General features: G+C 58.1%; 8 protein-coding genes across 9 annotated transcripts; 3 read left to right on the top strand and 5 right to left on the bottom strand.

Annotated features, from left to right (window-relative positions):
• Positions 1 to 662: 662 nt before the first annotated feature.
• On the top strand, positions 663 to 2,780 carry SDRG_11096 (hypothetical protein; the record flags this gene model as incomplete). Its single annotated transcript, XM_008617120.1, has 1 exon — positions 663 to 2,780. The coding sequence occupies one exon, from the start codon at positions 663 to 665 to the stop codon at positions 2,778 to 2,780; it is 2,118 nt and encodes a 705-aa protein (XP_008615342.1).
• Positions 2,781 to 3,639: 859 nt separating this feature from the next.
• Positions 3,640 to 4,865, top strand: SDRG_11095 (hypothetical protein). The gene is made up of 2 exons (XM_008617119.1): positions 3,640 to 4,653; positions 4,697 to 4,865. The coding sequence occupies exons 1-2, from the start codon at positions 3,650 to 3,652 to the stop codon at positions 4,713 to 4,715; spliced, it is 1,023 nt and encodes a 340-aa protein (XP_008615341.1). The 5' UTR covers positions 3,640 to 3,649; the 3' UTR covers positions 4,716 to 4,865.
• Positions 4,866 to 5,101: 236 nt separating this feature from the next.
• Positions 5,102 to 5,383, bottom strand: SDRG_11094 (hypothetical protein; the record flags this gene model as incomplete). Its single annotated transcript, XM_008617118.1, has 2 exons — positions 5,102 to 5,131; positions 5,195 to 5,383. The coding sequence occupies 2 exons, from the start codon at positions 5,381 to 5,383 to the stop codon at positions 5,102 to 5,104; spliced, it is 219 nt and encodes a 72-aa protein (XP_008615340.1).
• A 555-nt stretch (positions 5,384 to 5,938) lies between these two features.
• On the bottom strand, positions 5,939 to 9,655 carry SDRG_11093 (hypothetical protein). Its single transcript, XM_008617117.1, has 11 exons — positions 9,174 to 9,655; positions 8,824 to 9,132; positions 8,713 to 8,775; positions 8,507 to 8,657; positions 8,238 to 8,450; positions 8,003 to 8,159; positions 7,819 to 7,950; positions 6,995 to 7,765; positions 6,756 to 6,942; positions 6,625 to 6,704; positions 5,939 to 6,572 (listed from the first exon to the last, which is right to left on the bottom strand). Exons 1-11 carry the CDS (start codon positions 9,632 to 9,634, stop codon positions 6,130 to 6,132), a joined length of 2,967 nt encoding a protein of 988 aa, XP_008615339.1. The 5' UTR covers positions 9,635 to 9,655; the 3' UTR covers positions 5,939 to 6,129.
• Positions 9,656 to 10,543: 888 nt separating this feature from the next.
• Positions 10,544 to 12,669, bottom strand: SDRG_11092 (hypothetical protein). The gene has a single exon (XM_008617116.1). It carries the CDS (start codon positions 12,645 to 12,647, stop codon positions 10,611 to 10,613), a length of 2,037 nt encoding a protein of 678 aa, XP_008615338.1. The 5' UTR covers positions 12,648 to 12,669; the 3' UTR covers positions 10,544 to 10,610.
• A 123-nt stretch (positions 12,670 to 12,792) lies between these two features.
• Positions 12,793 to 13,389, top strand: SDRG_11091 (hypothetical protein; the record flags this gene model as incomplete). The annotated part of the gene is made up of 2 exons (XM_008617115.1): positions 12,793 to 13,045; positions 13,088 to 13,389. 2 exons carry the CDS (start codon positions 12,793 to 12,795, stop codon positions 13,387 to 13,389), a joined length of 555 nt encoding a protein of 184 aa, XP_008615337.1.
• Positions 13,390 to 13,740: 351 nt separating this feature from the next.
• On the bottom strand, positions 13,741 to 15,370 carry SDRG_11090 (hypothetical protein). Its single transcript, XM_008617114.1, has 9 exons — positions 15,241 to 15,370; positions 15,047 to 15,187; positions 14,894 to 14,993; positions 14,711 to 14,846; positions 14,625 to 14,657; positions 14,437 to 14,575; positions 14,302 to 14,376; positions 14,168 to 14,251; positions 13,741 to 14,112 (listed from the first exon to the last, which is right to left on the bottom strand). Exons 1-9 carry the CDS (start codon positions 15,343 to 15,345, stop codon positions 13,789 to 13,791), a joined length of 1,137 nt encoding a protein of 378 aa, XP_008615336.1. The 5' UTR covers positions 15,346 to 15,370; the 3' UTR covers positions 13,741 to 13,788.
• Positions 15,371 to 15,550: 180 nt separating this feature from the next.
• On the bottom strand, positions 15,551 to 20,767 carry SDRG_11089 (the record flags this gene model as incomplete). Of its 2 annotated transcripts, XM_008617112.1 has the most annotated exons (4): positions 15,551 to 16,371; positions 16,428 to 16,868; positions 16,916 to 20,220; positions 20,267 to 20,767. In XM_008617112.1, 4 exons carry the CDS (start codon positions 20,765 to 20,767, stop codon positions 15,990 to 15,992), a joined length of 4,629 nt encoding a protein of 1,542 aa, XP_008615334.1. The 2 variants fall into 2 exon arrangements, with proteins under 2 accessions (XP_008615334.1, XP_008615335.1); XM_008617113.1 differs by having other exon boundaries at positions 15,587 to 16,868.
• Positions 20,768 to 21,306: the final 539 nt, after the last annotated feature.

The raw sequence follows: 21,306 nt of genomic DNA, 5'->3' as shown, positions 1-21,306 counted from the left end.
TGCTCAGGGTGCGACGATTTGGTGCCGTCCGGTGATAGATACAGTACCGGTAACCATTGATAGAACACGTCCAACGACGGATCCAAAGAGACATACCGTCGCTGCACGCACCATTACACTGCACGCAATCGCTGATGCTTTTGGATACGATGGGCGTGGGCAAGGAGGGACATAAGCACCAAGACGACGACATGGACGAAGAACTTGCGGCAGCCCGCCGCGTAACGCTCTTCCGTCGGCTCCCACTTGTTTCTACTATGCGCATACACAAGACAAGGTAGGTGGACAGAAATTTCAATCCAAGCTCGATCAAAAAAATACCATGCAGTTATTTTATATTCTCGAGCGGCAGCTACCGCCCCCCGCTCGCTGCATGCGACCCACTCGGGGTCTTTTACGCCACCATCACGCTCACGAGGCAGATAGGTCATGTCACGTTCGCCCACAAACTCGGTTTGCACCATTTCGCGCTCCTTCGTCCACGATAGGCTCCTTGCCCAAGCACTCCGACTCAAGACGCATGGAAATGAGACTATTTTATTTCAAACGCGTGAACGCTGCAACGAACTCGTTTGTGTCTTGGCCAATGGCAGCGCCTGGCGGCATTTCGCGCTGGCTTTAGCAGGCTGTCGGCTTCTTCTCATTTTCAAATTCCCCTTGTCATGCCTCAGTATCCAGATTGCGCCCTCGTCGGTTCCGCCAAGGTGGCATGGACCGCCCTTGGTGATCTCTTTCAGCGTGGACCGCCGCTTCTCGAGACCGGCTACGTGCCCACTCTCCGTCTGCCGAAGATCGTCGTGTCTTCCGTGGAGCCACGCGGCGACGACCTCGTGCTCTCGCTGCCGCTCAGCGACCAGAAGATGCAGAAGATGGCCACGCGCTATCCGAACGCAACGGCGCGACCTCCAGTCCAACCCGCCAACGCGTCGCAAGCGCACGCCGATTTCTTTCGCGCTTGGGGTCCGAAGAAGCCTCGCCAGGTAACGATCGTCCCCGGAGCCGACATTCGGTTTCACGACGGCTGGGACACCGAGTTACACGCTCATCTGTCTACGGACGCCAAGTGCATCCGCCCCAGCAACCAACTCGTGCTTGCGCATCTCGTCATCGACCCTCGACGCGGGGCGCCAAGCTTGGCGCTGGCCACGCGCCCTCGCGACACGATCGCGACGCTGGTCGTGCTCCTGGCGCCCGAGGACCCGCACGAGCTCCACTTGAAGTTGGAGCGAAACGGCGCGACACACGCGTGGAGCGAGGCGAGCGAGGACCCCGTGCAGTACGCCTTCCTACCCGTGGGAGCGTCGCTCGTCGCTGCCAAGAGTCACGGCGCTTCGCCGCGGGTGGCTCTTGTGTTTCACGTCACCGGGTCGTCGGCGCTCAGCTACGATGACACGGGAGCCATCCGTCGCGTCGATGCGCTCCTCAGCAAGCTCTCCGCGTCAAGTACGATCGGCGTCGTCCGCGGTATCCAAATGGACCTCTGTCGCAACTGTACAACACCCGAATGGAGCGCGCTTCCTCCGCTCCACAAGGCGTTTCTCCATGGCCTTCTCCGCTCCGCCGCGTACGACGTCGGGCTTGCCGCCTACTCGCAACATTTCGGCATCCAACATTTCGATCCACATCCAGCGTCGCCCGGAGCGGCGTTGGTCGACATGAGGGATGTGAAGCTTGATGAACTCGTCGCGACCGGCGAGGGGGCCCGGTACGAATACAGCGTCGTGCTGGTGTTTTGGCCCAAGCGCCACCTCTTTCAAGCCTTGGGCGTCGCTGCGTTTGCATCGGCGATGCGGTCCTTCGCGCCTGCGGCCGCCCACCCGTATGCGGTCGCTATCACCAACGCCTTTGGCACCGAGTACCTGCGGACAGACAGCACAGCCGCCAGCCACGAGGCGCTGCTTCAATGGCTCTGCGACGAGGACAATGTCGATGGCATCTGCCGCTATCTGTCGGCCGAAGCACTTGTCGATGCGACGTGTCCGTGGTCGCTGCTCGCACCATGGATCCAACAGCAGCTCGCCAAGTACGGGTGGACGCCGCTGGCCAAAGCCATGAACGACCTCGTGGCTCGGTGGTGTGTCGACCATGCGGCGTCGCTTGTCGCGTCGCTCGCAGGCGTCACGGATGCCCCCGTGTGCGCGCCGCTCGAACAAGACTTTGTCTACGAGTGCATCCGGCAGCTGTGGGTGACGCTGCACACGGCGCTTCTCAACCCGCGCGTCGGGGCGACGATGCAAGATGATGTGTTGCAACGTCTACTCACGGACGCTTTGCACATCGAGCACTACTGCTACGACCAAGCAGACATGGCCCGATGGATCAACGCGCGCTTGCCAGCCAACCACCTTCTCATGCTGCCGACAGACGTCTTTAGTATCATCGAGTCGTTTGTGTGGCCCACGACGTCACCCGTGGCCGACATCTTTGGAGGGATGCATTCGTGCTCGCTTCTTCTCGGGGCCATGGCGACAGCACTCGTGCACAACGCGGCTCTCAATGCCTCGCCGCGCGTCCCTTGTACGTGGCACTGTGACGACGGGAGCGGTACCGAGACGGTGGTGGCAGTCTCGGTCTCGCGCTTGCTCTCTCTCTTGGAGCGGAACCCGCGCCAGAAGATCGAGGTCGCCTTTCTCGACGACTGCCGCCAGTCGGGCACACGCTTTGTCCGCGCCACGCTCGCTCGTGTGGGCAATGTGAGCGCCAAGTCGCTGACGAATCGCTTCGATCTCGTGGCGCACGTCCAGCGGGAAACGTCCTTTTTGCAGCAATTGCGCGGATGAAGAGGCTATCGATCGGTCCATAGGGTATTTAGGTATGTGTATGTCAGAACACATGTATTTATAAGCAGATGTATATCTAGAAACATATGTATGGTTTACACATGTGTCTTGCGCTCTTCCTTGTTACAAAAACGTGCATACGCAGCGGCCAGCAATCTGGTGTGAAACACCTGAACGACAACGCAGTTGCCGGGTATAACCGCTGTGCGACTCGTTGGCGTCAGGTGCCACGAGCCACTGTGGCCTCACGGCGATGGCCTCCCAGCCTTATTGACTCACACGCATTAAACTTGGCACACAACTCTCACATACCACTACATTAACCTTATCGAAGGCACGCACATCTCGTCTCGGCGTCCGTGGCTTCCTTGGACGAGCACGGCTTCACGCGTCGGGGCTACCCGTGGACCTCGCGCACCCACTTCTTGATCTCGCTGAGGTTGCTCTCGTACATCTTCCGGACGTCGTTGCGGTGGGTATGTGGTGGGTGGCCACAACCGTAAAGCTCTAGCGGTCGAATACGTCCGCTATCTGCGCTCACTCGCGTGCAAGTTGGCCGCCAAGCGCTTATTGTTCTCAGCACTGATTTGCCAAACACCGCCCTTTTCTCGTTTCTCGACCTGTGATTGGCTACAATTTGTAGGAATTTCCGCTGCGGTTCCCAGAACGCGCTGTCGTCGCTTGCTGCAATTTTCGCGCGCTTTCGCAAGCGCACCTAATCGGAAAGTTGCGTGAATATTTGTCAAAGATACCAATATCGACCAATCATGAGCGACGTAATCGCCCATGTTCACCAATCAGATCGGTGGATACCGCGAGCTTCCGGTTGGCAACGCCAGTACAAAACGAGCTTTGTACTACGCAGCAACATGAACTTCAACAACGACGCTGACGAACCCGTCCGCGCGGCTTGGACGTACTTGAGCGATCTCGCTCAGCACGATCCACCGCTCCTCAAGACCAACTTCTACTACACTAACCGTGTGCCCAAGCTCGGCCTCGACGACGACACCGAGAGCGCTTTGCCGCCAAGCCACGCAGCTGCGTGGAACGTAGTCGTCAATCTGGCTGCCTTGGCCGCCATGCGGGGCCCACCGGCGATCGCCGAGCTCGCCGACGGTACCGGTGACGAGCGCCAAACGACCATCGTCCCTGGTGACTCTCTTGTGTTTCTCGACAATTGGGCCCCCGCGCTGTGTTTCGAGCTGTCGACGGATCTCAAGTGCATCGACCCCAACGACGGCATCGAGCTCTCGCACCTCAGCATTGACTCGCTGTACGACGCCTCGAGCTTAGTACCGAGTACTAGTACGCTCCGCAAAGATGTGATCGCGACCCTCGTCGTGCTTTTGGCACCGATGGACGCCCGCGAAATCAACTTGAAGCTTGTGCAAGCCGGTGTCGCGGTGCCGTGGCGCGAGGCAAACACGAACGCCGTGCATTACGCTCTCGTACCCACAGAAGCGTCGCTCGTCGCCAGCGCTGTCCCGGCGCAAGGTGCTCCTCCGCGGGTGGCTCTGATCTTTCGTGTCGTGAGGTCGAGCGCTCACACGGCGCGTGGTCTTGCCATGATTGATCGTGGGGCTCTGTATCTCGAGAAACTCGCACCTATAAGTGCCCTCGGCAACCGCAGCGGTATCCAAGTGGGACGCCGCGATCAGTTGCCCGATTTGGAGGCGCTCCCAGTGCTCCTCCGCGCGTTTCTCGACGCTCTCTTGGGCTCCAACTGCTACGACATCGGTCTCGCCGAGTACTCGCAAGAGACTGGCATCCAGCTCCTCGGGATGCATGAGCAGTCGTCCCCGGTGAAGCAACGCGACTTTTTGAACGTGGTCTTGGACGAATATGTTCTTACCGACGACAACGAGCAACCGTACGGCGGTGTCGTCGTCGTCCTTGTCTTTTGGCGCAAGCAGCACCTCGTCGACGTCATGAGCAATGCTGCGTTTGCGACGTCGATGTGTTTGATGGCCTTACGTGCCGGTCATCTTGGTCCATGGCGTCTCGACCACGAGGTGATGCTTCAATTTCGGCAAGATCTCCACGCTCTCGACGTCATCGATCGCTTCGTACGGCAATGGGTCAATCTTGATCCTTCATGCCCTCTTACTTATACTCGTCTGGCGCCGTGGTTACACTCTGTACTCGCCCAGTATTCATGGGAGTCGCTCTTTGGCGCTGTGAATGATCTTGTCTCTCATTGGTGCTCCCACAACCGCGTTGGGTGGGCAGCGTCGCTTGTCGCGTCGCTCGCAGGTGTCACCAATGCCCCCGTGTGTGCGCCGCTGGTTCAGCCGGGTACCCACAAGTTCATTCAGCTTCTATGGCCGCAGGAGCGCATGCTTGTTCGTCTGAGTCCATCGGAAGCGCGACTCGAAGTCGAAGTCCAACGGATCATCAAAGACACTGTGTACCTTCATGCCTACTGCAACGACAATGATGTACAAGATGTTCAAGATGAAGTTATTTTGGATCATGAAGACGACAATGATGTACAAGATGTTCAAGACGAAGTTGATCATGAAGACGACAAGGATGTACAAGATGTTCAAGATGAAGTTGATCATGAAGACGATCATGCAGACGGTCATGAAGACGAGCATGATGATGAGAATGACGAAGATTGTCGTGGCTAATGCCCATGACCTCGACACGGCACGTGCTTGCAGCTCTGCACCGAGTGCTTGCAGTTCAAGTTGAAGCTCAGCGGCATCGCCTCTCCGAGTAGATCTAGCTTAGCTTCTTGTAGCACGTACGAATTTAGTCACTCTTCATGTCGCCTTCTCTTTAGCACTTGTCTACCACCAGCCTCGGTGTGCAGACGATAGGGTTCAACAGCGATGACGATGCTCCATGGGCCACCTTGTGGTGATGTGGTCTGCACATCCCAATGACGGTCGTGGCGTGCCCCAGTACAACTGTAGGCTGTAGGGAATAGAAACGCAGTATAGGCAGTATGCTGTGCGAAGATAAACAGAGTCAAATATACCCGGAACCCCACACATAGCGTCCACGGCGACGACCACTTCACGACAACCTTTGCGCCTCCGGTATTTGAAGCGCTCGCCTTCGGCACGATTTGAGAGGACGGCAAGGCGGTCGGTGCGCTCCCTAGTACTCGCTTGCCCGTCGCATGATCGGCCGTCCAAGCGCCATCTCGGCTGCCTTCAATAACTACTGCTGCGATTTCCGACGAACCAAACAACGCTCAAGAACCTTCGGCGCATCACGAAGCTCTGCGCGATTGTCTGTGGCCAGCCAGCAATGAAGCCAGGACCGAGCGTTGCTGACCGGGATACCAGGTTAGCTATAAAAGTTATGGCTTTGATGTTGTAAAGTATATCTAAGGTTACTTGGTCGTCGTGGTTGTCTTGGCGCGCTTGGCCGCGGGCACGGCGCCCGTCGACGGCGTCTTCTTGGTCTCCGGCATGAGCTCAAACTTGAGTTGCTGGCGGTTCCCAAACGTGAGCTCGACAAACACCTTGACTTGGACCTTCTGGAAGACCTTGAGGTGGCGCTTGGTCGAGAGCACGGTCAGCGCGTGTTGCTTCGGGTCGTGCTTGAGCGTCACAGCTTCCTTGCCCTTCTCGCAGAGCAGCACCATGCCTTCAATGCCAAAGCGCGGGAGGAGCACGCCAATGCCGTTGGCGCGCACCTTGTTGACCATGGCGTCGGTCACCGTCGGGTTGTTGGCAAAGTAGAGCAGCGTGTGGAGGCTCACGCTGGCGCGGCCTGCGAGCTGCGCCGACAAGTGGCGCTTGTTCAAGTTGCCCGCGAGGTCTTGGAGGTGCGCTACCATCACACGAGCATGAGTCGGTCGATCCGCTCCAAATCGGAGAGCTACTCTTGTTTTCAAGGTACTCGGGCAGCGGCGCGACGCCAATGGCCGCCGCCAGCAGCCGGTGCACGACCACATCCGCGTACCTAGGAGCAGCGTCATGTCAGAGGTCCCAAACAAAAGACGCGGTGACGTACCGACGAATCGGCGACGTAAAATGCGTGTAGATCGGCGCGGCGAGACCGTAATGGTGGTACTCTTCGACGCTGACTTCGCCTGAGCTGAAGTAACTCGCCGGCATCATGCAGCGCGTGCAGAGAATGCGGAGCATCTTGTTGAAATACGGGTTGTCGTCGCGGATGGCCGCCGTGCTGTCCAGACTCTCTACACCGCATGTTGCATCAGACACTGGTCTCCAGCCTATATGAACGCGGACCTTGGAGCTGCTTGGAGTTGTCGACGCGGAGCGTGACGCCGACGGCCTTGGCCTGCGACACGATCGCATCAAACTGGCGCTTGGACGGGGCCGGGTGCCGGCGCAGCATCGCAAATGTTGGGAACGAGCGCAAAATCTTCTTGGCGACCGTAATGTTGGCGAGCAGCATAAACTCTTCCACGAGCGCGTTCGTGTCCTTGAGCGCGTACATTTGCACGTCGAGCGGGTTCTGCGTCTCGGTATCGAGCACAAAGCGGACTTCGGGCGACGCCAGCGTGAGCGCGCCGGCGTTGATGCGCTTGGCCTTCAAGCGCAGCGCAATGTCGTGCATCGTCTTGATGGCGGCCCCCATAATCTTCTTCTTCTCCGTGATCGGCTTGGCCGGCGGCTTGAGTGCGAACGACGCCCCGGCACTCGGGTCGTCCAAGAGCACTTGGGCTTCGCCGTACGAGAGCGACGCGATCGACCGGATGATCGACTTGCAGAATTTGACGTCAATCACATGCACTTCGTTGGCGTCGATGCGTACTTCCCAAAGCACCGTAAACGCAAAATGGTCTTCGACGTCGGTAAGCGAACAGAGCTGCGTCGTGAGGTACCCCGGCAACATGTCGAGACGCTTGTCGACGAGGTACGTCGACGTCCCGCGGTCGGCCGCTTCGAGATCGAGCGCCGAACCGGCTTCGACAAAGTGCGTGACGTCGGCGATATGGACACCAATCTCGACGTTGCCATTGGGCAGCGGCCGCACGTGCAGCGCGTCATCGATATCTAGATATATTGGAATGCGTCACCAGATACGATTGAGCAATCTCATCAAATACCTTTGCAGTTGGGCGGGTCGATACTCATGACCGGCAGGTGGCGCAAGTCGGTGCGGCCCTTGGAGTTCTCGGGCGTGATCGTCCAGTCGGCGGGCGGAAGGCACTTGAGCACCTTGTCTGAGAACGCCTCGCCTACACCATATCGTTTTATAGCCCTTTTCTGTAGACTGCAAGAATATTGTACAAGGAATGTCGTGCTCGAGAAGAAGCACCTTGGTCTCGGTCTCCTTGTCGCCGATCGTGCCCAGCGTGCGAACGTAGTGACCGACGGGAAACCGGCTGTCGACAGGCCACGAGTCGATGCTGACAACAATACGCTTGTCGAGCAGCGTCTCGGCTTGCTACATCATCCAAAAATCGTAAAAATCGTAAAAAATCGTAAAAAATCGTAAAAATCCGGAAATTCGACAGGAACATACCCGCGTCGCGATGCGAATCTTGGGCACCTTGCGGTCGACCGGCACAAAGAGGCAGTTGGTACCGAGCGGGATCTTCGGGTCGCGCGGCGGCTCGATGGACCCGCAGTAGCGCCGCCAGTTGCGCTGGATGATGCCGACCACGCGGCCGCACGGCTTGAGCTCGTCGCCGTCCGCGATCGCGGTCGTCGACAAGGTCGGCTCGGCCACGCCAATCTACAGTGCAACATACACAGTTATATACCTACCATAGGAGAATGGCGAGAGCCAACCTCAGGGGCTTCGGTCGCACGGGCCGTGTCCTCGTCGTCGGCCTTTTCGCTGTGCACGTTGAACGACTCGGACGGCTTCTTCCACAGGTGCTTGGGGAGGAGCTCGATCGCGACGACATCACCGTCCATGGCGCGGTTGATGGAGTCGTGCCTAGTTATGACGCATAAGAGGGTAATCGAGGGCTAGGGTCGGCAAAGGCGCCTACCCCGAGATGAGCACAGGCACACGCGAGTCGTTGAGGCCGTGGATCAGGACGCTGCATTCCATCCTATGAACGCGTGCATGAGACGCCAGGAGATGGAGACAGCGAGTCTACCAGTGGTCGCGGTTGCAGCGCAGCGTGCCCTGGAAGAAGCGCTTGTTCTTGATGCCAGCGAGCACCTCGGACATGCTCTTGTGCTCTTCGTACAAGGTCGTGCGCGCGGCCTTGGCGCTCTCCGAGACGTGCGTCGACTGCGCCATCAAGTCGGCAAGGTCCGGGTACGTCACCAGGAGCGGCTGGATGAATGCTGCAATCGTCGTCGCTGCAACACCTTGGGCCGAGGCCTGCTCGGCGTCGGCGTCGTCGTTTGCAATGTACACGATCGGGATCTTGGCGTCGTTCGAGTGCATGTGTTCCGTGTACCTAGACGCGCTGAGCTGCAAGGCAAGATCGTGGTGGAATACCATGCATGGCCCTTGCACATGGCGCGGACGTCGCGCGCGACGTTGGTCTCGTCGGCCTGCTTGGCCACATACGTATCGCGGTGGTGGTCGTTGGCAAAGACGACAAAGTTGCGGTCCGACTTGATGAGCGCGCGGAGGCGGCGGTAGATCGCGAGGTCCTTGGCCTTGACCGCCTCGGCCACGGTCTCGAGGATGATGACGTCCTGGAGCTCCTTCACGGCCGCGTGCTCGAGCACGTCCATCTGCGACAGCACGACGTCAGACGTCAGAAGCAGAAACTGCTTGGCACGGCCCGAGAGCGCTGAGACGACCTGGACGTCCTCGCGAGTCTGGCAGAGGCCGCAGTTGCCGAGGCCGCAGGCGATGTCATCGCGCAGGTAGCGCTCCTTGACCACGCGCTTCACGCGGCCGCGCTTCGTCGCAATGTTCTCAGCGTCGAAGGTCCACATGACATGGCTCATCTTGCGCCTCCTTGGTTCGCTTCCTGAAAATGGAGATCATTGGTTCCTAGCGGCAGGCCGCTCCGGATTGGCTATAAAGCGCTGGCTTTTACCCAATAATCTGTCGAGGCTAAAAACACCGCTCTTGGCTCGATGGCAATCAATACGGTTGCCTGTGCAAATGTGTACAACATGTCTAGCAATATTTGATAGTGATATAGAACTACCGCCTTTTGACTACGTGGCTGGCCCGCGCTGCTGCTTGGTGAAGCGGGCAGACGCGTCCTGGAGCACCTCGAGCGTTGCCAAAGCCAATGGAAACCGCAGCGGGACCCTCTGGAGCAGTGGCGTGACAACCATTTGAGCGAGTCGCCAACGTGTCGTGGCGGCGGGTACGCTAGTCAATAAACGCTGGGCAAAGACGACCAAGTTGTCATAGTCAAACGTGTAGAAGAAGCCAGAACCAGCCGGGCAACGTCGCTGTAGGTGACAGCTTCCTCGTCATCTCCGTCCACTTTAACGTCATCATCGCCTTGATCGTCATCATCGCTGTCATCGTTTTGACCATCGTCATCGCCGTCGTCGCTACTGTCATGTGTCTTCGTCGTCACTATCCCCAACCAAGACGGCAGCGTTGCTCGGCGCGAGCTGCTCCGGCAACTGGCGCTGGAGACGACCTCGCGGCAAAGCCATCGATAGACCAACTGCTCGGCCTATCGTTTTGCTAGTAAAAACCTTGTGCTCAGGGAGAAGCTTGATTGCAGTCCATGGTGTGGTTGTTGAAGCGGCTTGTCTCGTTAAATAGAGATTCTATACTGTTTGAGGGTAGAGGTAAGCAGAGACGGGAGCGCGACAAGGTGCCGGCGCGACCAGCTGGCCATGGGGCGGTTGCTATGGTCCGCACCATCACTGAAATGGAGATACCAGTGCTGGTGTGCAAAAAGATCTCGAGTATATATGTTGAAAAACGTAGATGTGAAGATACTGCCTGGCTTCCCTAGACGCCCCACACGATGCTCAAGTCGTCGTCATTACTCAAGTCGCCGTCACTGCTCGAATCATCATCACTGCCAAAAGACGATGCACCGCTGTCATCACTCGATGAGCGAACGTCCTCCCGACGCCAGCAGCCTTCGAGATAAGCTTCGTCGATGCGGCTTCGGGTCGCATTTTGCTCCAAGAGCCAGCGCAAGCTCGTGAGCGACGTCGTTGGCACTTCGACGTGCTTGTTGGCATCGAGACCGTCCAGAATACACGTGACAAGCGGCGAGATGTGAATACCCGAGTTGTGCTGGAATGCTGTTGTCAACGCCTCGGGTAGCAGCACGAGCAGACGACATGGTGCACGTCTTGCGAGTCGAGCAAAAATCTCGGCGACCGACTTGGTCGGTTGCCAGACAAAAGCGTCGACGAGACGGATCGTGAACGGCGGCAGGCGTGTCTGAAGCCATCGATCGGTGTCGGCGCGGTCATCACAGTAGTGTTCAAGGTACAGTGCGTCGATGAGTAGCCGTTGGAGCGCGTCTTGGCGTCGCGACTCCAAGGTGCGCAGCTGGACGAGACCCGTCACCACGGTCGCCCACAGCCGCTGAATGCACTCGAATACGAACGGCTGAACTAGCGGCGCGCACACGGGGGCATCGGTGGCACCAGCGAGTGACGCGACCAGCGACGCCGCATGTTTGACACTCTCATTCGAGCACCACCGAGACACCAGGCTGTCCAGAGCGTTGGCCAGCGGCTCCCACCCATACTTGGCGAGCTGGTGCTGGATCCACGGGGCTAGCAGCGGCAGTGGACACGTCGCGGTCACCGTCGCGCAGTGTCTTAGAAAGCGATGAACGCAGTCAACGTCGCCATTATCTTGTAACAGCTGGAGCATCGCGTCGTGATCGGCGGTCAGTTGACGCTGGTCACCACCGGCTGCGTGCGTCCTCATACACTTGGTGGCAAAGACGCTGGCAGCTTCGGTCACATACATCCGAGCGCATGCAGCCGGTAGCGAGCGCATGGCCGATGCAAACGCTGCGCCACCCATGACATTGACGAGGTGTCGCTTGGGCCAAAAGATCATGGCGACGCAAAAGCCGTAGCATGGCCACGAGTCGTCGTCGATCTCGACGTACTCGGTGCATTTGGCGCCCACGAGAGTGATTGGGACCGGCACCGGTGACTGCAACAACAGACGCTCGATCCCCGTCATTGGTGAGTACACTGCGAGACCGACGTCATAGCAGCCAGCGTCGAGAAGCGCGTCGAGAAACGCCGTATGAAATGGCTCGAGCGCACGCCAATCGGGCGTCGCATGGCGGCCACAGCGGTGCACCTGCACGCCGTTCAGAACTCCGTAGTTGTCCGATGCCGCCAGCGCGTGCAGCCGCAACGCCACGTGGCGCCGAAGCCCGACCGCAGTCGGTATCACGGACCGCACGACATAAAACACAAGCGCGACCCGCGGCGGCGCGCCGCGTAGTTTGGTGGCGTGACCGACAAGCGACGTGCCTGGGGGCATCAAGGCGTACTGGGACCCGATGGTGTACTTGCCACGCCAAGCATGCGTGATCTGGCCATTTTGCATCATGTTCAGATTCAGGGCGCGGACGTTGGGTGTTGCCAGCAACACGACGAGCGTTGCAATCGCATTGTCGCAGCGACAGCGCGGCGACAAGCTCGAGGTCTCGTGCTGCGGGTCGATACTGAGATGGGAGAGCGCGAGGCGGTCGTCATGTCGGATGCCCTCGATGGTCGAGTAGAGATGGCGATGTAGCACTCGCTCCCAGTCGCCCAGGATATTGACATCACAGGCGGGAACGATGGCCGCTTGAGATGCGCCAATGTAGCGCGCGGCGACGCTGCGTAGCGTCTGCGGGCTCGGCGGGACCTCGAGCGGCTCAGCCATGCCAGCGAGCATGAGCTTGGGCAATGGGGTATACGCCCCAGTCGCGGCCTCAACGCTGACGGGGCGCAACAAGCTCAGTACGTCTTTGTAGGTAGTGACAGGCTCCTCTCGGCTCGTAGCTGGGACCCTCGGCATGCTACTTGTCGCTCGAATCGTCGACTGTGCGAACGCAAAATGGCAGATTGGTGCAAGAATGATGGTCACTCTCTGCAAAACGATTGGATTGGCCAACGAGAAGCCAATGAAATCGTCGTGCCCGTCCGATTGTCACAATCGGCGCATGGACTCGAACCGGTCGACGACGCAAGCGGTCGCCGCCAACCAAGACGCCAACGTCGCGCGGCGCGAGCGGCTCCGGCGACTGGCGCTGGAGACAGTGGACCTCGTGGCAAACCCAAATATCCTCGTCCAACAACTCGTCGGCTTTGAGTGCCGGTTGTGCGCTTCCTGGCATGCCAATGAAGCACAATACATGGCGCACACGCGTGACGCAGGGCACCAGTACAACCTCTTGGCGCGTACGTCGGCTGACCGTACTGTTGTACAGGCTCAGCCACCGGGACTGCTGCCTCCAGGGATGCTGCCTCCAGGAAGGCCGCCGATGCGGCGACCGACGACCTACACGATGACAACACGGCGCGACCCCGATACGCAAGCGAACATTGCGCATATTCAAGTCTTTTGTCCATGGAGCCAGGGCGATTTTGAGTGCAAGGTCGATTCGGATGGCGACAAGCAGTACCTGCGCGCGCATTGCACTGGGCATGAGGTCGTCGATATCGATCTATCGCATCATGGCGTCATTGTCTCTCGCGTGGCATCCTGGGACGAGCTCAGCAAGACGCTGACCATTGACGTTACGTTTGGCACTTTGTAAAGCTCTTGACCTGACAAGTGCAAATGACACGTTTGAACTTTGTGATTTTTATTGTTTTTTATTTGTCGATATATCGAGCTATAAGAATGGAGATCTTAGTGCGCACGACCCAGTGAACAGAAAAAGTGTTGGGTCTCTGAACGAAAACCAATCAGCAGCATTAGAACTTTTGTAGCATTTATATAACTATATGACCTCGCGCGAGCTATGACTCGGCGAGTGGGGTCCTCCACGGGATGGATCTCTCCGTACGCAGCTCACTCCCAACGACCAAGTGCTGGTGCCAACTCCCACGCATTCAAGCGTAGTGCTACGTATGCGAAGTCTTTGTCTAATTATGGAGATAACGCGGAGCACGTTCATATATATATGCATTCTTCTTAGAAGCTACGATGCGGGTTAGTTGGCACTCCAGCTCGTGTTGATGCCGCGCCGCTCCAAAAAGAGCATGACGTAGCGTACACCGACGAGGGGAAAGAGGACGCAGACGCCAAAGACGATCCAAAACATGTAGGGTGTCTGCTGCGTTGACGAGTCGAGGTTCATGCCAAACCCGCCGACGATGAACGTCGGAATCGTAATCATCGTCGTCCACGTCGTCAGCGTCAAGTCGACGGTGAGGAGATAGTTGCGCTTCGTGTCCAGTCGCAGCATGGCGAGACCCTCGGTGTTTTGAATGTTTTGCAGCATGAGTGCGACGCGCGTCTGGGTCGCATAAATGTCCTAATGTACATTTTGTCAAGACCAGTGTCGCGTTGGCACAGTGTAGACAAAGTACGTGAAGGTACACTTCAAGGAATGACTCGATGTTGTCAGTGTCGAGGTATTCCAAGTCCCTCGCGAGCGCGGGGTCCTCGTGGATCTACAGTTGGATGCACGTCACTTCGACGAAGGATCGGTGGATAGGGTTACTGTCGTCAAGTTGAGCATGCGCATCTCGTCTTCGTTCTCCAAGAACTCCATGAGCATGCGTCGCATACCGCTAACCTACAAATTACGACATGGAATAAGCACCGCTCGACCGACTATCTCGACGACAAGTTGTACCTGGGACTCGAGTTCGTGCAAACTATTCTTGAGTGCCCGGAGCGTCTCCATTTCGTTCATGGGCAGATCGCCTCGGGCCATGCGGTCCACGTAGACCTTGGTGAGGGGCAAGATCTTCTCGCCGTCATTTGTCAAGACCCTAACCACATATCGCGTTAGTTTATGCCTTGAGTGGTGCGTGCGCGGACTTGCAGACAGTGTGCAGCACGGCCTCGAGCGCACTAGCATCCCATGTGAGATGCCAAAATCCCCCAAAATACAAAAAAAATCGCACGCAAATTCGAATTGCAGGCTCATGCCATCGACGAGCTGCTCCTTGAAGCAGTGTTTGAGCGCCGAGACGAGGCTGTCGGCGCCGTCGGGCAAAAAGACGAGGCACGTATCCCGCAGAATCACGGCGCGCACCGGGTCTATCGTCATTTGCTACACAAATTACATGTCGAAAGCGAGGTCGTACCGGCGTTGACCAAGATGGCTTGCTGCCGCACCACGAGCGACGGCTCGTTCGCCGTTGCAAACACGTTGTCTAGTTTGCGCAGATCCCGCATGTGAATGGCCTACAAATGTAGTACCCACAAGATAGAAAAAGTGCTATAAGAAAGTGTTGTACGGGAATCTCGATGCGGCGGCTGGCGGTGTCCCGGGGCGACGTGGCTTGAACAGATACTGCCGCGGCTTGGACGAGCTTGAGGACATCCGTGCGCGTCACTTCGACGTAGCTCGAGCTCCCATTCATATCGAACCGAAGTGCCTAATCAAACGCAGGATCAATGATCTTTTACAAGTGAAATGAAAGTGCTGTACAAGGCGCTTGCCGTGGTGCATGGACGTCCCGACATCGTAGTGCACGTCGCTGTGCTGACTCACGAGAAAGTCGGCGCTGACAAGCGGGCCGCGGAGGGAGCTCATGCTGGACGATGTTGCTCGAAGGATGCAAAATCCGTGTTGGTTTCACGAAAAACCGCTCGACGCCAACAATTTCGTTGCTCGCGTTGAATTGGCTCCTTCTTTTGGGGATTTGGGTTCAAGTCATTATGCGTCCACAAGGTGAACTCGGATTGTGCTCGATATTGTCGGCGACCTCATGTAAAAAACAACGTCGTGGGCCGAATTTTGAAAAAGTAAAATATATTTGTCCAGTGGTATTGTGCTAAAGCGCGTCATCGGCGAGGTCGTGGAGAGGAATGGCCTTGGCGAGCTCGGGCGTCGTCGGGCGGGTGGTTACCGTTGTGAGGCGCCAGCTCTTGACGTCGAAAATGTACAGCGTTGACTTCCAATGCAGCGTCAAGAGGCCCGCGAGCACACCGGAGGTCTGGTCCAAGTACACCTCGCGTTGTCCGCGGCGCCAGTGTCGAAAGTCCAAGATGTAGTAGCTCGACGCATTCAACAGCAACGTCGGGATTCGAACTGGCGGTACGTGTGGGCGGCACCGCATGTCGATCCGCGCACAGACAAGCACGCAAGCGAGCACGATACCAACGTCACCGAGTACGCGGTCGAGGCTACCGACTTGCACATCGCCACTGACGCAGTGAACACCGCTGTCCATGTCATCAAAGGTGCAGTGACGCAAGAGGTGCACGCGGCAGCGATACGGAGCCACCAGTGTCCAGACGGCGGTAATCAACCACGTAAGAATCGAGCTGGCCATCGCGATCGACGGTGTGTGCTGCTTGGTGACGCAGCTGGCAAGGTCGTTGACGACGTACACGGCCCACGTGAGCTCCGAGGCCGCAAGGATCGTCTCGTACCATGGCACCGGTGGCGCGGTGAGCGTCGTGCCCAGTCCCACTTGCTGCAGTAGCAGTGGACTCGTATTGAGCAGCCAAAGCGCGGTTATGCTTCGCAAGATCAAGAGCGGTCGCCCAATCCAGACATGCCCCACAATTCGGTTGAGCTCCAAGAGGTTGAGGCCTTCGATATGCCCTCTCGAGGCTATCGCGTACAGAAGCGCGGTGCCACTCACCGCGATGAGAACCAGCGTGACGTACTTGGCGGACTGAAGGAAGAGGAACGAGATCTTGCTCGTGATGACACTGTCGTCGAGCGGCATGGTTCGCATGAGCACCGGCGCCGAAATGGTCGTGATGGCACCGATATCCCCTCGGAAAGACACGACTTCGCGCAGCCCCGCTACCCACTCGTACGTGAGGAGCCAGCCGTTGAGGTGCCACGACGGCAGCTTTGGGTCGACCAGCCCCACTTGGTACAGTTGGCTGGATCCATTCACTATTACAAATTGCAGCACAGTCACGTTGAGCTCCCTCACGGCGGCCTCTGCTGCTTTTGCCATGTCGTTGGACGGTACATACCTGCGTCGAGCGTCCAAGAAGGTTGCAATCGCAAGCAACGTGTCGGTGCACGTGACTTCGCGGAGCGGGTTGCTGTCGCAAATGACGTCCCACGACACCGGGGCCGCAGTGTGCTCATGACTGCGTGCATCGCCCAAAGCAGTTGTATGCTCGATGGACTCAAGTACTCGGGTTGCGTCGTACTGCAGAGTTGGAAGCTTCCAAAGCTCGTGTAGACAGCAAACGTGAGTGGTCCGGGAGCAATGTCGTCACCACACATGAGATTGCCCCCCGTAAGGAGCAGATTTGTCGTCTCCAAAAGCGGCGCCGGGACGTCCCCAAAGTACGCCGGCATTGACAGACTCCAAAATTCGGCCTGAACTGTGAGATTCGTTAGCAAGACCGAATGCACACTCGACGTAAATGACCCATAGTAGCGCCGAATGGCGTCGGGGCAGGGGACGTAGATCACATCCATGCTGCCAAACGGCCTAACGAGGTCTCGAACCAAAGCCAAACCTGCCGACAATGGTGATGGGAGGTGCTGTGCCTGCACCAAGAGGTCCCCACTCGATACGTTTGAAAACGCAAAGGCCGCACTGCTTCGCAAGAGACTGCGACCCGCAATGAGAGACGAGTTGTCGGCAATCGCCAGGAGGTCGTTGGCCCACGACCAGTACATGCGCAGTGAGGTCTGTGCATCCAAATGCATGGCACCGTCACGCTTACTGATGGGGAGCGTGTACGTGAGCCCGAGCGCCGACGTGACGGTCAAGGCGTCCGAGAACGAGCTCGTTTTGTAGTTTTGCCACTGCAGCACATAGGCCCTTTTCCCATAGCGTTGCCAGTAGCCGACTTCGCCCTCGATGGACGTCGACGCAGTGCGCGTCGTGGCCAGCCACAGCCGACCCGTTGGGGACGCCATGAGCTCTCTTGCAATGCCAATCTCAAACGACGAGCGCCAGCAAGTGTTCCACGCCGCCCAGTCGCGGACGTTGCGCAAACTGGCTTCGAGGTACACGGCGGCGTTCGACGCCATCGTGTCACGTTCGCACCGCCGCTGGCGAGCGACCGAGTTGGCCATTTCCCATTGCTGACCAAAGTCGAGAAAACAGTATTGCGTAAACATCCACGGCAGTTGGCACGGGTTCATCGATCGAAGGCCCTTGACAATGTCGGTCAAGAGCAGCACGTTGGGATCGTACAGCACTTGATGGCTCGCACTGTCCCACCACGTGGTCGACGTATCCGACGTGTTGTACAGCTGGCTCACGTCGCCATACGTAGGCAATGTCACAAACAGCTCGGTCGCATTCGTGCCTAGAACGAGCTGCTCGTGAAAGATCCGCGCCAAAAACACATAGGTTCCCGCTGTACTAAAGCCGGACCAGCCAAAGTCGTTGGCCATGGCGTCGCCAAGAACCGATATATAGGCCACGTTGCTTGTCAGTGTACCGCCCAGATACGCTAGGCCGGCCAAGGCAATGCTGTAGCGGAGCCATTGACTCAAGCGGCGGTCCGACTTGGGGAGCTCCACTGCAATCTCGGGGGCACTTTCCGGTACGATGGCAAGGGTATTTGGAGCCTGGTGCACGGGCAGAGTCGCAGGAGACCCCAGCGTCGCCATGTTGGACGCAGGCAGTCGCAACCAGAGTTTGACGTCAAAGACAGAGCGAGAAGAATAGAGGAAGAGACCGCACATGACGGCTGTGACACTGTCAAGAGGCCCTTGCGAACCCGTCGCCGCAAATGTCTTGCGACTCAATGCGGGCAGAAGGAGGCTCTTGGCTTGCAGCGCTGCGTTGCGCGAGCTCCAGAGACCACAGAGCACGCATATCGCGGCCACGAGCACACAGCGCGAAAACCAACCAATCGTCACACTGCCGATGTTGCACTCGAGGCCGGTGGTGAGGTTGATGATCGTACACTTTCGTTCGAGGCTCGCTGCGGCCGTGACGGGCGACGCGACGTCAATGAGGAAGACAATGAGGCATGCGATCGGCATAGCAAGCTCGCGCTCTGCCACGACAGGAGACACAATCTCCTGCACAACCGTAGTGAGCCAAGAGGCTTCGTACGCCAAAAGCCCCGAAATCCAGATCGTGCGCGGCGCTATCGCGAGCGACTCGACGTTGTGGAGTGACTGAACTCCAATCGGAGCCGTGGCCAAGGCGGCGATCGCACACACGCTCCGCGCCACGACGATGCTTCGGCTCAACCACACGGTGCCAACAAGGCGCTGAAAGAGGTGCCAGCGCGTCGCTTGCGGTCGAATCGTTATCCAGAGCGCAACCACGCCGAGCGCAAGCAGACTGGCCACCACCGAGCCCAAGGCGGCCAGCGACCACAAAAACGGCCCCAGCGTCCCCGCTACCGTCGTCAACGGCTGCGGCACGGTCGGGTAGGTTGGGGATAGAATATGCAGAGTGTTTACGTCGCCTTCGAATGCAATCACCTCACGCTGGGTCATGGCCCAGTCGTACAAGCCCATCCAGCCAAAGAATGCAAAGCCTCCGTCCAGAAGCGGTTGCATCTCCAACGTCACCACCGACTGGTTCCACACCACTTGACTCACTCCGACCGGGCGGAGCTTCGACATGGTGGCTATTGGCAATGGCGCAAGAAATGTCGCTGGGACGAGTGCGACTTTTGTCCGAGCCAAGATGTCGAAGCACAGCAGCGTATGCTCGGCTGTGGTTCCGAGCGCACAGTGTTGGCTACCGCTAACGTCGTTTTGGCCGAGCATGTGCCACGCAAAAAGGCTGTTGAACACATGCCACGTGACGCTGAGCGGACTCCGGTCACCGCAGAGCGAGTCAAAGCCGAACGACGCTTGTACGTACGGTCGCAAGGGGGCTGTGTTGCAGAGCGGGTTGCCGCCGTAGAAGCGCAGGGCCGGGTCGCGCCAGCGCCGCGGTGTCACTTGGATCGATGCATCTCCAACGGCCTCAAGCGCCGTCGCCAACGTCGCATTCGACACCATGGCAGTGAGCACGTGGGTGCGGAAGGCATGAACGGCGTCCGTGAGTGCGATGGGGGGCGGAACAAAATATGCGTCAATGATGCAGAGGGGCCCCACCGTGTTTTGCAGCACAAGGTTGAGCTCCGAGAGCGCAAATCCAAGGATGAACGCCTGAATCCCCGACATGTATGTCAAAGGCGACGGCGTGTTGCGAATGAGACTCGTGTTTGGGGCCAGCGCGTAAAACACAAATTGGAGAAGCGCGCTGTTGAGTAGCAACGACGTGTACGGAAAGTATGAGCTCCGGGGCACACCCGGCACGACCTTGAGGAGCTGTTGCGACGTCAAGCCGAGTCCGTTGGTGATGGCCAACGATTCGGCGAGGCTGTAGGCAAAGGAGTTGCCCCATTGCAGGCGGTAGTACGCAAGTCCATGCGACGTCCAGCGCGCAGCCTCGACCGCCACGGGGGCTTGGGGAGCGAGGAGTGAGTCCAGCCACGTCACGCCGTCTCGTCCAGTTGTCGCAATTGGCTGTGCAATGTGTCTGGAAAAGGCGTCGTTGGTGGACGCGACCCACGGCGTAGTCGATGTTGCGCAGCGTCGTCTCGAGGTACACGGCCGCATTCGGTGCCATGTGCGCGTTGCAGCGAGCTTGACGCGGCGCCGAGAGGGCGAGTTCCCACTTACGACCCACGTCTGCCCAGCAGTAGAGCGTCACGAGATCATTCGCGACTTGGCGTGTCGAGAGAGCGCGGAGCCCGTTGATGACGATCTCAAAGGACGTCCAAGATTGTAGCATGAGCGATCGCGCCGACACTTGCTGCACGCCGAGCGATCGATCCCACGCAGCGTACGACGACGGGTGCAGCAGATCCGCCGAGCCGGCACTGGCCAAAGCGAGCTCGAAATTGACGAGGTTGGCGACTGCGTTCACGGTTGTCGACAAGCCGGGCCAAAAGCAGTCGTTGGCCATGTACGGCTCGAGCACGAGAAGCGCAGCAATGCCGAGGCACGCCGAGCCAAGCGTGTAGGCCACACCTGCCGTGTCCACAAGACGTCGAGGCAGCACGAGACCCATCGTTTTTTAAAGACAACGTGGACTATGCTACTGTAGTGGTTTCCGCAAAAAAAGGCGGCCGGTTACTATTGTAGCAAGGTGGTTTCAGACGACGCCCAACCGCCATGGCCATTGATGAATGTCGTTGGAGACCCAATGTCGAGCTACGCGAAACGAGGTATCGTCGACGCTCGTTAGAGTACTTGCTCCGGAGAGTACCTCGAGTGCAATACAAGGAGGTGCCTACTCTACAAAAGTGAATGGTGCTCACGCGTACATCATACTCCCGACGCTGCACTATCGACCTACTTTGGCGAACGGGTCGTCGTACGACTTGCGGCCGAAACTCGGATGCCATCATCATAGGCGGACAAGTGCAACAATGACGGCAGGGTGGCGGCGTTCGTGGAGTCATTTCGGGCTTGCTTCAACTTTGCTAGTGAAAAGCAATGACCAAACACCGTGCGATTCAAACTCCGAGTTTAGCAAAAAGGGTGCCACTCTGCAAGCTTTAAACGAGCTTGAACACACGCGACTTTGCAGTGAAAAATCAAGCAACA

Source organism: Saprolegnia diclina (genome assembly GCF_000281045.1).
Source record: "Saprolegnia diclina VS20 unplaced genomic scaffold supercont1.39, whole genome shotgun sequence".
Lineage (NCBI taxonomy): Eukaryota > Oomycota > Saprolegniomycetes > Saprolegniales > Saprolegniaceae > Saprolegnia > Saprolegnia diclina.
The sequence above is the reverse complement of the archived record's forward strand: the minus strand, read 5'-3'. Positions and strand labels throughout refer to the sequence as shown.